The 15,313-nt window shown below is 35.6% G+C and overlaps 1 protein-coding gene across 6 annotated transcripts in view; it reads left to right on the top strand.

Moving 5' to 3' along the window:
* Positions 1–221: 221 nt before the first annotated feature.
* Positions 222–15,313, top strand: part of STXBP5L (syntaxin binding protein 5L) — a 382,439-nt gene continuing 367,347 nt past the window's right edge. For 4 of the 6 annotated variants that reach the window (XM_042955305.1, XM_042955304.1, XM_042955306.1 and 1 more), the window contains exons 1-2: positions 222–467; positions 1,540–1,736. In XM_042955305.1, coding sequence (XP_042811239.1) covers positions 1,548–1,736 — 189 coding nt within the window. In that variant the 5' untranslated portion in view covers positions 222–467; positions 1,540–1,547. The remainder of the gene's footprint in view (positions 468–1,539; positions 1,737–15,313) is intronic. The other 2 variants (XM_042955301.1, XM_042955302.1) reach the window with 2 other exon arrangements.

Below are 15,313 nucleotides of genomic sequence, written 5' to 3' on the forward strand. Positions count from 1 at the left end.
GCTTTTCCTTCGGCCTATCCCCCAGTTTCTTCCGCGCCTCGCGACCGCGGAGCTTGACTCTATGGAGCCTAGGATTGGAGCCGAGGCTATTTGCTCCCTTTGACGTACCGTAACTCTCCGCCCCTTTCTCCAGCGCCGCGCGGCCTGAAGTGGAGGGGGCGGGGCAAACGAGGGGGCGTTCTAGGGGGCGGGGCTTGCATCCCACGGCGGGAGGGCGGAGCCTTCGTTGGAGCCTGCCTGCTTGGTTAGGACCTCGGAGAGCGCCGGGCGCCGCGACCAGAGGAACCGGAGAAGCGGCCACAGTCGGGAGGGACTGACGCCTGCTAGCCCGCCTCCCTCCGCACCTTCAGCTTCTCGGGCTGGCTGGCACCTAGTGGCGGCCGAGGAAGGTGCCTAAGTCTGGAGTCCGATAGTCATCCCTCTGGGACGCCGACAACGCCGTCCAGCCGCGGCTCCCTCACACCTGTGTGTGTGTTCATGAGCGTGAGCGCCCGCGCGCGAATTTCTGTGTGACGGTGTTTGAGTGTGCTCCGAATGGGCGCGCGAATGTCTGTGTGAGGGTGTTTGTGTGTGCTTGGTGCCTAGGCGCTCCGCCCGGGGAGGGACCGCGGGAACGGCGGCTCTGCGCGCCCAGCAGGCTAAGGCGGGACTCGGGCCGCAGCCTGTAGCCGCCACTGCCTCACGTCCCCCAGGAGCTGCCGCGGTGCTGCGGGGAGAGCGGACAGGAGGGCGAGAGCGGCGGCGGCTGCGGACAGAGAGGGGCGGGGGGTGGATGGAGCGGGGAGAAGAGGGAGGAGGGCTGGAGACGCTGGTGGCGGGGGGGGGGGGGGGGGGTTGGAAGGGGAGGGCGGAGGGAGAAGCGGAGGCAGCCGGCGCCGCCGCTCACCCCTCCCGTCTGCTGTTGCCGTGGGTCACCCGCAGATGTTTTGGGGTCCGACTGTTGGGGGTGAGAAATGGAAAAAGGCCTCCCCTTCATTACCTACTGAGAAGAAGGGAGTGTTGAAGATGGTGAGGAAGAGTCCAGAAGGTGGTAGCAGAGTAAATACTCGCTATCCCACCGCCCAACCCCAATATCGTTTTTCTGAAAATATTCTGAGCTGAATCTTTAAAAAAAAAAGCCCGCCCTTAAGAGACACAGAGTCTTGGTCTGTTGGACTCCGGCTTGATTGTATAATAATAATGATGATATAATGCTAATGACGATGATGACACTGCCTTTTATTTTTACCCCAGTGCTGATAAAGCGTAGCTACAGCTGAGGATAAAGCACTTGAAAATTTGATGTATGAGGAGGGAATACTTTGCCTTTAGAGTTGTATTTTATTATTTCTTTTTAAAGGATGTTCTTTTTAGAATTAAAATTTGACAAGATGAAGCCTGGCTCGCTCTCTCTCTCTCTCTCTCTTTTTTTATTCGTTTATAGCCAATGCTTGTAAAATGGGGACTGGCTACTGCCTTCACTAATATGAAAAGCTCAACACTTTTACCCAGGTATAAGTCCATGCGTTAAGTCACCCTTTCCTTTGAATTTCTCAACAGTTTTTAAAATGAAGAAGTTTAATTTCCGAAAAGTTTTGGATGGCTTAACTGCCTCCTCCCCTGGCAGTGGTAGCAGCAGTGGCAGTAACAGCGGTGGTGGGGCTGGAAGTGGTTCCGTGCATCCAGGAGGGACTGCAGGGGTTCTCAAAGAGGAGATTCAGGAAACCCTGACTTCAGAGTATTTCCAGATTTGCAAGGTAAGTTTTGAATTGGCTTACAGCCTATTATTTCTTTATTTCACTGTTGTGAGGAAAGAATAATTAAAAACAAACAAACCAAACCAAACCAAACAAAAACACTCACTAGGGATCAGAAATTGTTGAGATGCCAACACCAGGCAGTCCTGGGCAGACGACTATAGGTAGATGTTTGAATTAATAAAGATGTTCTAGGCATCGACTTCAGTATCAATTTAAAAAGCAATGGTAATTTAAAGTGGAAATAAGCAAACATAAAAAGTAGAATTTGCAATGTCAAGGCCCAAATTGTGGGCAAAATTTTTAATGTAATATTTATGTATAAGTAGTAAACTGAAGGAGAAAATAATCATTCTGGTTAATTCCATGTTGACATTCAGAGAAACTAATTGTTATTTTATTTCACTGTGCAGTATAAAATGATTAAAGCTATTAAAATGTTGCTAGAAGTAATAGCTAAGTGAATACATCCATTTAAAAAGATGTAACAGTATTGTTTTAAATTCATTGTTTAAAATTCTGTATGAAAACAACTCCAGATTCTTAAATTTTTAAACAAATCCATGGACTTAATACTTGTAAGAACTTAAAAATAGCCTGTGTTCTGGTTTAGTGAGGAAACATTTTGGGTAACTGTACTCTAATGTTCAAGTTCTAATGAATAAGCAAAATAGAGTTTCTGATGGGGAGCCATGAATTTTCAAAACAAACATTTTGTTACTATATAGATATTTATATTTTCTGACATAAAGTAGTTTATAATTCTTACTGTTCTTTTTTCTTTTGGGAAGGTAGCTTAGGAATGTATTCTTGACCTCCATGTACAATTAAAAAAGCTACTAAGTCATTCATATAATACTGATGAATATAATTTTAAGATGTTTGAATACATTAAAACAAATCATAAATTTTTGAAATTACAGAAATTATTAAATGTTTTGGTACTTCAAAAGAATTTTTTGAAATTGTTAAAATTATTTTTGTAGTAAATAACATATATAATGGGGTAAGTTTAAATTATTGTCTTATTTGCTATTCCTGGTAGGATCATTATAAAAACATTAAACCTGTATTTATTAAAATATTATATATTAATTTACATAAAAGTGAATTTATTTAGAATTAGATTAAAAGATATAATTCTACCTTATGAAGTTTATATGCATACAATTTTGTATACAAAGTTGTATATAATTTCGTTCTCAATTTGAAATAACAGATAAAGAAGCCAGGGTGGCTCAGTCGGTTCAGCCTCCAAATTTGGCTCAGGTCGTGATCTCATGGTTGGTGGGTTCTGGCCTCGCTTCGGGCTTTGTGCTGATGGCTCAAAGCCTGCTTTGGATTCTTTGTCTCCCTCTCCCTCTGTCCCTCCCCTGCTCATGCTCTGTCTCTCTCTCAAATAAATATTAAAAAAAAAAAAAGAAATAGTAGATATTTTGTCAGATTAGGGGCTTAATATTGGTCATGAAAGAAATATGGAAAAGGGCCTTACAGGCTCAAATTTGAACTGCTAGTTAGGGGAATAATGCTATGATTATCTAATATTTGGTGTATTACTGTTTCCATTCCAAGATTCTGAAAAAATTTCCAAAATCTCTTAGAATAGTTTCGGTAAAGATAAAATAGTTATAGAAAAGGTAGACCTCTGAAACAGATTGGCAGGACTATTGAGGTTTTAAATCTGGTAGAGAAGGTTTTAAATTAAAAATTTCAGGGGAAATGGGTGAATGCAAGAGAGGAAAATGGGAGATATGTAGTTGTCTTCCTATTTAGTCAGACAGGAAATAGTCATGAGAAGTAGCAGAAGTTAAATATGCATTACTTCAAAAACATATGGCATGGTAGGAAGAACACTGGCCTAGGAATCAGATTGTACTTTATTTAAAGCTCTGTCACTTGCCAGCCATGTAATCTTGGACAAGCCATTTATCTGCCTTGAGCCTTGATTTTCTCATCTGTGGTATGGTAATAAGTATTTCTACTCTTCTGACTTAAGAGGGTTACTGGGAAGATCAAACAAGACAATTAGGTGAAGGTAATGTATAAATTTGGAAAAGGTGCTAAAATGTGTATTTTTGTATTCTTAAATTTTTGAAATCACCTTGTTCTTAGTGGAATGACTATAACCAGTAGGTTGTAATAATATAGGTACAAAATTATACTTTCAAAGAAATTAAGAGGAGACATAGCTGTATAAGTGGAACACTAATAGTATTAAAATGTTACTAAATGGGGAAAGTACTATGGCATCTTTGGATAGCAATATACTTAATTTTTAAAAGTGATTTTATGATTGTACTTTAGGTTACCTTGACTATAAGAAAATATATAAAAATGGATTAAGGAAACTCCAAAATTAGGACTGTTACTAAAGTGGGGACTTCATTTGGACTCACTGATGGAATGTGCAAAGAACATTCTATTCTGAGTACTAAGCAGTTGGCACCTTTTGGGTACTTGTAACTTTTCCACATGATCAAAACTAAAGTATAAATCTGTAATCTGCTCTTTTGAAAACCATCCTCATCTCTATTATCTGATCAGTCATCAAATCCTATCTATTCTATTTCCTCAGTATTTCTGAAATTTATTCCCTTTTCATCATCTTCAGTACCTGTTCATTCTATCATAGTTTCTTGGTTAGTCTCTTGAAATTACTCCCTACCTGATCTTCTTACCTCTAGTTTTACCCTGTTCCAATTGATTTTGTTATAATAATGGTTATTTCTGAACTGTAATGTTGATTATGTCATTTCCCTGCTAAGAAGTTTATGTTCGTTTCCCTAGAGCAATGATGCTCTACAAATAAAAGGCTAATGTCAGACCCAGTAAACAGCAGCTATTCAAACAAGTAAATATACCTTATTGGCATACATTTAAAAATAAATAATAATAATAAATTATACAGCTACTCAATAAAAATCGTGTATTTTATATTTGGTTTTTGTTGTATAATATTATCCCTGTCAGGTGTAGGACTTTTGCTGGCCTTATAAAAGTATAAAGTTACACCTTTTATAATCAGTGACAAATGTATAAGAAGTTCAAAAACATAGAAATGGTAGAAGAAACTTAGGTTCAAGCTTATCAAAAAACAAGTTATACATTAGTTTAATGCAATCTAAGTTCAGTATGTATTCATTTGAATGCCTATGTTCAGATATTTATGAACTACATGAAGTGCCTTTTCTGAACTTGAATTCTGTGAAACACAATTTGAAACTACTGCTCTATACAGTAAACGTCAAGGTGCTTAACTTGATCTATATCAGGTTGAGGTTCTCATTTACATTTCCATCCTCATTTCCTTGATTTCCTACGCATACTGCATTCCCTGAAAGGACCATATTTTCTCATATTTCAATGCCTTTTCTCAATTTGTTGCTTCTGACTAGAATATCCCTTCCAGCTTTAATAAAATTGGAGAATTCCTAGTTACTTTTTATCTCATAGTTAAAATATCACCTCCATGAAACCTGCTCTGTCCACTACCTTCCTTTTTTACTGCCCAAGGCAGAATTAGTTTTTTTTTTCCCTTCTGTTTTTTTATAGCACCTGGAATATTCCTTTTGGTGTGAATTTAGCACCTTACTGTGATTAGAAAATTTATTTTTCTGTCACTATTGTTATATTGTTAACTCTATGAGAGGAAAATATATGTTTCCTTATCATTACTAGGCTGCTTACTACCTAGTAGGCCAGTGGTTCTTAACTCTGTGTAAAAGAAAGATTTCTAGCTCCATTCGTCTTAGAGAATCCATATCTAGGAATGGGGCCTAGACACTTGCATTTTTTGAAAAGGCCCCACAGGAAATTCTGATATACAGTCAGTATTGAGAATGATTATAGTAGGCACCTGATATACTTCATGAATGAAACAGTATATACATGGTTGGTTGATTAAAGCAGAAAGTCATTAATAACAATATATGTCTTAAACATTTTATTTTAACTGAAAATGTATATACACCATTTTACAGGTCACTTGATGAATGAACAAGATTTTTTGTTGTTGAGCATTGGTTCTGTAATTGGAGTTCTGTGTGGGCTTTTCTTCCATAAACCATCCCAAAGTCATTATGTATAATTTTCAGTTTTAACTTATTTAAAGTAGAATAAGAACTTTTGGGGGGCACCAAAGTCGGTTGAACATCCGACTTCGGCTCAGGTCATGATCTCATGGCTTGTGAGTTCGAGCCCTGCATTGGGCTCTGTGCTGACAGCTCAGAGCCTGGAGACTGCTTTGGATTCTGTGTCTCTCTCCCAATCTGCTCCTCCCTTGCTCATGCTCTGTCTCAAGAATAAAGTGGGTGATGGGTCTTGAGGAGGGCACTTGGGATGAACACTGGGCGTTGTATGGAAACCAATTTGTCAATAAATTATATTTTAAAAAAATAAATAAAAATTTAAAAAAGGACTTCTTTTGCTTTTGAAGCAAAGTGTCAGGTCCTTCTAGATGATATATACATATCATCTGACACTTAGTTTATACACATGATGAATATATGGTTGGCCCTTGAACAACATGGGCGTTAAGGGTGTGGATCTCCCCATGATTGAATATCTGTATATATTCTACTCCCCCAAAACTTAACTCCCTGAAAACTTTACCTCCCCAAAACTTAACTACAAATAGTCTGTTGACCGGAAGGCTTACTGATAACATAAACAGTTGATTAATATGTAGTTTGTATGTTATATGTATTATATAATGTATATTTACAATAAAGTAAGCAGAAAAAAGAAAATGTTATTAAGAAAATCATAAGGAAGAGAAAACACATGTATAGTACTATGTATTTATCTAAAAAAATTCCAAGCATCACTGGATCCATGCAGTTCATACCCATGTTCAAGCGTCAACTGTATGTACACATATATATAGAGTATAGGTGAGTGTATATGCACACAATATATATGTGTATATGTGTGTGTATATATAAAATCTATCTACCTATCATCTATCTTAATTCTTATAGTTAATTGGCCCACACCTAATTAGGCTGGGAGTAGGAAAGTGTGAGAATTTAAGCTAGAGTTTCAAGTATTCAGTGAATCATTAATGTCAATCCATGTTTTACAAAGAGGATGGAAAGTTTTTGTTAATGTAGTGAGTTTGTTACATTAAACTTAGCTTTATTTGTAGGATCTCCCATTTGACCTTCATAACAGTCCTGTAAGGAAGGCAAGAAAAGTGTAAATATTTTTATTTTACTGATAAGACATCTGAAGCCAGAGAATTTAAGTGGTATCCTTAGGTCTCCAAGTTGGTAGGAGGCATAGCTAAGTTTAATGCTCTATTCTTCCATTATTAAATCTAGTATTTTTTCTGTTTTATCTTTCTAACTTATTAGAAAAGACAACATGATTAATTTCTTAGGAAACATAGAGATTTTGAGAAAATAGACTATTCTATTGACTCCCTTTCAAAATACATCCTAAATCTGATTACGTGTCTTCACTTCTACCACATCTTTTGCCTGGACTACTACTCAATAGCTTTCTAGGTATTTTCTCTGTTCTCACTCAGGCTCCACTTTCATAATAAGCAGTAGAATCCTTTTAAAATTTAAATCATATTATGCCATTCCTGCTCAAAACTCTCCAATGGCTTTTTATTTCTCTTAAAAATAAAAACAAAAATCTCATTAATGTCTTATAGAGACCTAAATGATCTGGCACTGACAAGATATCATTTTCTTTTTTTTTTTTTTAATGTTTTATTTATTTTTGAGACAGAGCATAAGCAGGAGAGAGGCAGAGAGAGAGCGAGCGAAACACAGAATCTGAAGCAGGCTCCAGGCTCTGAGCTGTCAGCACAGAGCCTGATGCAGGGCTTGAACTCATAAGCCGCGAGATCATGACCTGAGCCCAAGTCGGATGCTTAACCAACTAAGCCACCCAGGTGCCCCCAAGATATCATTTTCAACTCTACTTCATGTTACTTACTCTGCATCAGCTACATTGGTTTTCCTATTCTTTCTCCGACACGATTCCTACCTCAAGGCTTTTTCATTTGCTTTTCTTTTCCATGGAACACTTTCCTCCCTAATAATTATATTACATATTCCCTTTATTTTATTTAGTTCTAAGTTAACTAATTGTTAACTTCTCAGAGAGATCTTCATTGACTGCTGCTCACTCCCTCCCTGACCTCATCCTGATTACTTTTTCTTGATAACACAATTACCTGTCATTAAATTATATATTATTTGCTTGTTGTTTGCTTCTCCTATCATAATTTAACTACATGGGGGCAGGGCTTTATTATGTTCACAACTATATTACCAATTCATAGAACTGTGCCTGCCATATACAAGGTAATTAAATATTTGTTGAATGAATAAGTGAGAGCAGGAAAGGTAATAGAAAGGTGTATTAAGAGCAAACTAGGTATTATTTTGAACAGCTTCTTGGAAAAGGCTTTTATGGAAGACAAGGAAATTATTCAGTGAAAGAGTGACACCATTTTAGGAATACAGTATACAATTTTCAAAAAGACGTGGAAAAAGAAGATTGTAGAAATATTCAATTAAATTTCAGTTTTTATTGGAGTGCTTGGGTGGCTCAGTTGGTTAAGCGTCCAACTTTAGTTCAGGTCATTATTTCGTGGTTCATGAGTTCGAGTCCTGCATCGGGCTCTGTGGTGACAGATTTGGGTTCTGTGTCTCCCTCTCTCTCTGTCCTTCCTCCGCTCATGCTCTGTGTTTCTCTCTCTCTCTCTCAAAAATAAATAAACATTAAACAAAACTTTTAAAAAATTAAATAAATTTCAGTTTTTACTGAGAAAGATATAAGGGACATTTTATTCCTAAATCTTTTTAAGGGAACAATTCAGAAGTACTGGATTGACAGTGACAAACACATGGGATGATCTAGACCTAACAAAACAGACAAAAAGAAATATATCACTAGGCAAGATGGCATAATTCCTAAAGTTTTGAATAAACTCTTAAACTAGCCAACTCATAATTCATTACCATTTATAAGCTGTTTTTATAAATGGTCATAGTGTCAGAGCCAACATGTAGATAACTAGTGTAACTACTGCAAGGAAATGAGTTTGTAATCATGATCCTTATACCAGATATAACATAAGATGTTCCCAGATACATAGGTATAAAGTCAGAAACGTGTGGACTGTGGAGAATTAGGCTTTCCAGGACCCAGGAAAACTGAAGGAGGTCAAGTGCCTTGGTTTTCCTGATTATTATCTCTTCTTCAGGTTTCCCATTGTCTCCACATTATTCTAATTTCACATATCTTTACTTGGGAGGTTTTGTAACTGGGTTTGGTGCAAGTCCGTGATCACAGTTCTACATATTTGCAATTTTCATTTATTAAAATATTCCCTGAGATGTGCGGACCTGTCTCGTTCTGTGCTGTAACTAGTATTATAAAAGATAGTACAGTTGACATAGCAGGATAACTTATTATGGATAAAGCATCTGACAATGACTTCATGCTCCTGTCTCCAAAATGGACAGGTGAGGGTGGGCATCTTTAAGAATAGGAATGGAGGCAAACCAGAAGACTTAAGCTACCTTGTTAAGGTTGAGATGGTAACACATTTAAGAACCAAATGCATTAAAATTAATTTTTTTAAGAATCAGCAACAAGGGGGGGCGCCTGGTTGGCTCAGTCGGTTAAGCATCCGACTTCAGCTCAGGTCAGGATCTCACGGTCTGTGAGTTCGAGCCCCGCGTCGGGCTCTGGGCTGATGGCTCAGAGCCTGGAGCCTGCTTCCGATTCTGTGTCTCCCTCTCTCTCTGCCCCTCCTCCGTTCATGCTCTGTCTCTCTCTGTCTCAAAAATAAAATAAACATTAAAAAAAAAATTAAAAAAATGTTTAAAAAAAAAAGAATCAGCAACAAGGGTACGTGGGTGGCTCAGTTTGTTGAACGTCAGGTTCTTGGTTTCGGCTCAGGTCATGATCTTGTGGTTTCACAGGTTCAAGCCCTATGTTGCACTCTGTGCTGGCAGCATGGAGCCTGCTTGGGATTTTCTCCCTCTCCATCTCCCTCTTTCTCTGCCCCTCCCCTAGTTGTGCTGTCTCTGTCTCTTTCAAAAAATAAATAAACTTAAAAAAAAAAAAGAATCAGAAACAAAAGCCAGGTTATTCTGTTACTCTAGGCTCTCTACTTTGTTTATCCTAAGAGCATAAGGGTGCGGGTACAGGCTCATGTAAGGGATTATAGACTTGTAGGAAATATGTTTATAAACTTTTAAGTTACCATAGAGAGCAATCACATTTTCTTACAAAAAGTCTTTTGGTGCTAGTATATTGTCAGCAAATTGGATTTTTATCTCATTTAGTATGGCAGTTCTTATCTTAAAAACAAATAGTGCTCTTACTCAATAGTGAAAAACAACTTTTCCTCTAGCTACCACAGTCAGACAAGAAAAAGAAATGAAAGGCATCCAAATTGGTAAGGAAGAAGTAAAACTGTCACTATTGCAGATGACATTATACTATATATAGAAAACTTGAAAGACTCCACCACAAAAACTACTAGAACTGATAAGTGAATTCAGTAAAGTTGCAGGACACAAAATTAATATACAGAAATCTATTGTGTTCATATACACTGATAATGAAGTAGCAGAAAGAGAAATTAACAATCCTATTTACAATTACATTAAGAGTAAAATACCTGGGAATAAACAACTAGGAATTGAAAGATCTATACTCCAAAAACTAGAAAACACTAATGAAAGAAATTGAAGATGACACAGACAAATGGAAAGATATTCCATGCTCATGGATTGGAAGAACAAATATTGTTAAAGTGCCCATAATACTCAAAGTAATCTATAGATCATTAGATTAGCAATCCCTATGAAAATATCAACAGCATTTTTCACAAAACTAGAGCAAATAATACTAAAGCTTATATGGAACCACAAAAGACCCTAAACAGCAAAACCTATCTTGAGACAGAAAAACAAAACTAGAGTTATTGCAATCCCAATTTCAAGATATATTACAAAACTCCATTAATCAAAACAGTATAACTGGCACAAAAATAGACACAGAGATGAGACAGAATAGAAAACCCAGAAATAAACCCACATATACATGGTCAATTAATCTGTGAGAGAGTAGGCAAGAACATACAAAGACAGTATCTTCAAGAAATGGTGCTGAGAAAACTGGGCATCTACATGCAAAAGAATGAAACTGGACTACTTTCTAATACCATACACAAAAGCAAGGGAAACAAAAGCAAAATTAGACTAGTGGGACTATACCAAAATAAAAAGCTTTTGCACAGTGAAGGAAACTATAAATAAAATGACAAGACAACCTACTGAATGGGACAAAATATTTGCAACTCATATATCTGATAAGGGTTAATTTCCAAAACATAAAAAGGACTTCTACAACTCAACACCAAAGAACCAAATAAACTGATTGAAAATGCGCAGAGGACCTGAATGACATTTTTCCAAAAAAGACATACAAATGGCCAACAGACACACGAAAAGATGTTCAGCATCACTAATCATCAGGGAAATGCAAATCAGAACCACAATGTGATACCACTTTACACTTGTCAGAATGGCAAGAATCAAAAAGACAAGAAATAACAAGTGTTGGCAAAGATGTGGAGAACAAGGAACCCTTGTGTGCTGGGTTGATGGGAATGTAAATTGGTGAAGCTGCTGTGGAAAATAGTATGGAGGTTCCTCAAAAAAATTGAAAATAGAAATACCGTATGATCTAGTGATTTAACCACTGGATATTTATGTAGAGAAAACAAAAAGACTATTTTGAAAAGATATATGCACTGCTATGTTTTTTGCATTATTTATACTAGCCAAATTATGGAAGGAACCTAGGTGTTCATCAGTAGATGAAGATGTGGCATACACACACACACACACACACACATATATATGTATATATACAAAATAAAATATTACTCAGCCATAAAAAAATGGGATCTTGCCATTTGCAACAACATGGATGGACCTAGAAGTTATAATGCTAGGTGAAGTAAACCAGGCAGAGAAAGACAGATGCTATATGATTTTACTTATGTATGGAATTTAAGAAATAAACTAAGAAAAAGACAAAAGAAAAACAGACTTTAAAATACAGAGAACAAACTGGAAGTTGCCAGAAGGGAGGTTGGTAAGGGGATGGGTGAAATAGAGGGGATTAAGAATACATTTACTGTGAATGTATGAGAAAACTGGGCATCTACATGCAGTGTAGAGCACTGAATAATGTATGGAATTGTTGAATCATATTGTACACCTGAAACGAACATAATACTGTTAATTATACTTCAGTTAAAAAAAAATATATATTTAAAAAAATAGTGCTGTCATACTTTGTGTATATTTCAATATCGAACTAATTTAAAAACTTACATAATTTCCAAGTTTGTTTATCTGTAGGATTATCACCAATGATTAAATCAAATTCCTATTTCTTGAAGTTTAGCGCATTTCTGTAGACCCCCTTCTGCCTTCACCTGAAGATTGCCTACAAAAAAATCATAGGATTAATTAAGTTCCGTAGTTTACTTTCAATAATAGAATGATTGTATTGCTTTCCCATATTATAGTTCTAGAAATAATTTACATATTAATTTGACAGCAATAACTTTGTATTCATTAGAAGTTTCAAATAGAAGCCCTGTTTTAAGTTTTAAATTGAGTTTTTGTTGTATTAGAGAAAACTGAATTTTTTGTTTCTACTTGTCAAAATAATGATCTTTATAAAAGAATTTGGTTATAGCTGCTGTGCTCTTCTTTTTAATTTAAAAAAAGATAAATTTAAACATCTTTTTAATATTTAAAAGGCTAATCTCTTAATGTGTATAATACACTGGGAGATCATTCCTAACTTTCTAAGTAATGCTAAAATTTATTGATAAGGAGTGTTAGAAAATCAATGATTAAATTTGATAAAGCTAAAAATAGAAAGCATATTTAAAGGATTTGGGGAAAGTAGTTGTAAAGAATAGACTGCAAGACCTCCAGAAAATACATAAAGGCCCATGATATCTTTATAGAGGTTTGGTTAAATGGAATATTCATAGTTACTGAAGGAATATAAGAAGATATTTTAACAAGTTTATTGCTCAAATAATATTTATTGTACCATGTAAAATGATTAGTACATAAACCAGTCTCACCTAACTAACTATAATAAGAGTGAAATGATATCTTTTGGTTGATTAATCAACAAAATCAGTTAATGATATTTTCTGGGCCTATGTAAGATATAAGAAAGAAGAGTATGATTTTAGTTCTAGGAGGCCTAAAATTACCAGTTGATAATATATAGAATTATTTTGAATATAGTTATATATAATCAATATAATGAATTTGAATACAAATATAATTAATGTTTTAATTCTAGGTATCTTATAATTGGATTACATGTATCCAGTAAGTATTTCTTGGGTTGAAAATAGCATAAAAACATCATCATATTAGAATATGTACATTTCATTATAAATAAAATTGACCATTATGTAATGGTGGTTTTAGATGTAGATTTGGTACCTGGATTCAAAAGGTAAGGATTTGTAGCTAGAGAACACTGTTACTTTTTAAAATTTTTTCTGTTTTGCCAACCATTTGTACATTTCAGTAACATTAAAAACTGTACACAATAAATGTACACAATAAAAATGTGTTGTGTACATGTACACAATAAAATTAGACTGTCAAGAAATTAATTGGATTGCTTAATGTTTAGTCTAATTTATTTATTATAAATTGACTAAACACCTGTCTATAAATCTGCAAACCAAAAAAGTTTGAAAATCATTAGTAGTATAATCAATTGAGCAGTTAGATTGAATCTGAGGGAAATGCTTACAGTTTGTAAACATCTGAGAAGATGAGAAATGTAAACCTAAAAAAGAAGACATAGGAGAAGTAAGCAGAATAAGAGGAAAGCTCAAGAGTAGAGGTAAATAATCTGATGCTTTCTTTACAAAGAATATTAAGAAAGAAATTCAAGAAAGTCTCAGCATTGCAAAGATGTCAAGGATGATGAAAACAAAGCAAAGAAATTAAAAACAAACCAGAACTGAGAGAGCCTATTTATACCAGGAGGAACTTGATTAGGGTAAAATATTTTCAGTAAGATCATGGATAAAATTAAGGTCACAGTATAATAGGGAATAGAGTTGATAGAATCAGTACTATAAGAGTAGGTGGATAAGGAGAAAAGTGGTAGGAAAGTAGCAGTGATGGTAGATACTGATATCATTTTAGTATATTGTAGTGGAGACAATGAAGTTGAGCCATAGAAAAGAAGTTGAGGCTACCAGAAAGGGAAAGGTTGAATGGGGAATAGAGGAAAGATTTTCCCTTTAAAGTAGTAAGGGTCTCTGATCTGGAAATTTTTTCTTTAATTGAGGAGTAAATTTTTTCTTTACTTGATTCATATTTAATTTGAATTCTCAGCAAACTGCTTTAATCTCCTCTCAGGTAAATAAAAATATGAGATTCTACTAGAATATTGCATTAGTTTCCAATTTCTGATGCAACAAATTATCAAAGACTTAGCAGCTTAAAGCAATACAAATTTATTAGCTTATAGTTCTGGAGGTCAGAAGTCTGAAATGGCTGTCACTGAGCTAAAATCAAGGTGTTGGTAACATTGCATCCCTTTCTGGAGGTTCTTGGAGAGTGTTTTTCTTCCTTTCTGGCTTTGATAGGCTGGTTGCAATTCCTTCTGTCTTCTTCCCAACATTGGCTAATTGAATCTTTCTCACATTGCGTCACTATGACACTAACTTTCCTGCTTCCCTCTTCCACATTTAAAGACCTTTATGATTACATTGGGCCCACTAGGATAATCCAGGTTTATTCCCCCTTTTCAAGCTCTACTGATTAGCAATGTTCATTGCATCGGCAACCTTGATTCCTCCTTGCTGTAAAATCTACATATTCACAGATCCTTTAGGGAGCCACTATTCTGCCTGCCATAAAGATGTTCATTACCTTCACCTATCTGTTTTACTTTTAGTTACTTTATGGAAAATAAAAAGAACAGAGAGAATAATATAATAAACTCCTACTTTCAATATTTATCAATTTTGCAAATCTTAATCTCTCATTTCATTGTTTTAACGCAAATCTCAGACATTATACCATTTCATCTGTAAAAACTTTTGAGATAAGAACTTTCCCCCTTCTCCTTTTCAAAAATATAAACTTTCCCCCTTCTTCTCTTAAAAAAATCTCTAGCACCATTATCACTTCTAAAAACATTAACAATTTCTTTATACACTCTAATATGCAGTTAATGTTTACATTTCTTCAATTGTTCCATAATTTATTTTTGTAATTGATTTGTTTGGATTGGGAACCAAACAAGGTTCACACTGCATTTTCATCTGGCTTTAAGTTATCTTTAATTCAAATTGTGTAAAGTCACAGAGTTTTGTTTTGTTTTGTTTTAAAGATCAGGTATCCTATGCTTTTGTGTATGTTGCTGAAAACAAAGCCTGTTTCCTTTCTGAACTGTTAGACTATATGTGAGGAAGTGTGTGGGTTGTTCAGAGTACCACAAGTTGAAAAATAGACTTTAGATTTTTAAAATTT

The sequence above is a fragment of the Panthera leo genome, chromosome C2 (genome assembly GCF_018350215.1).
Source record: "Panthera leo isolate Ple1 chromosome C2, P.leo_Ple1_pat1.1, whole genome shotgun sequence".
NCBI classification, from domain to species: domain Eukaryota; kingdom Metazoa; phylum Chordata; class Mammalia; order Carnivora; family Felidae; genus Panthera; species Panthera leo.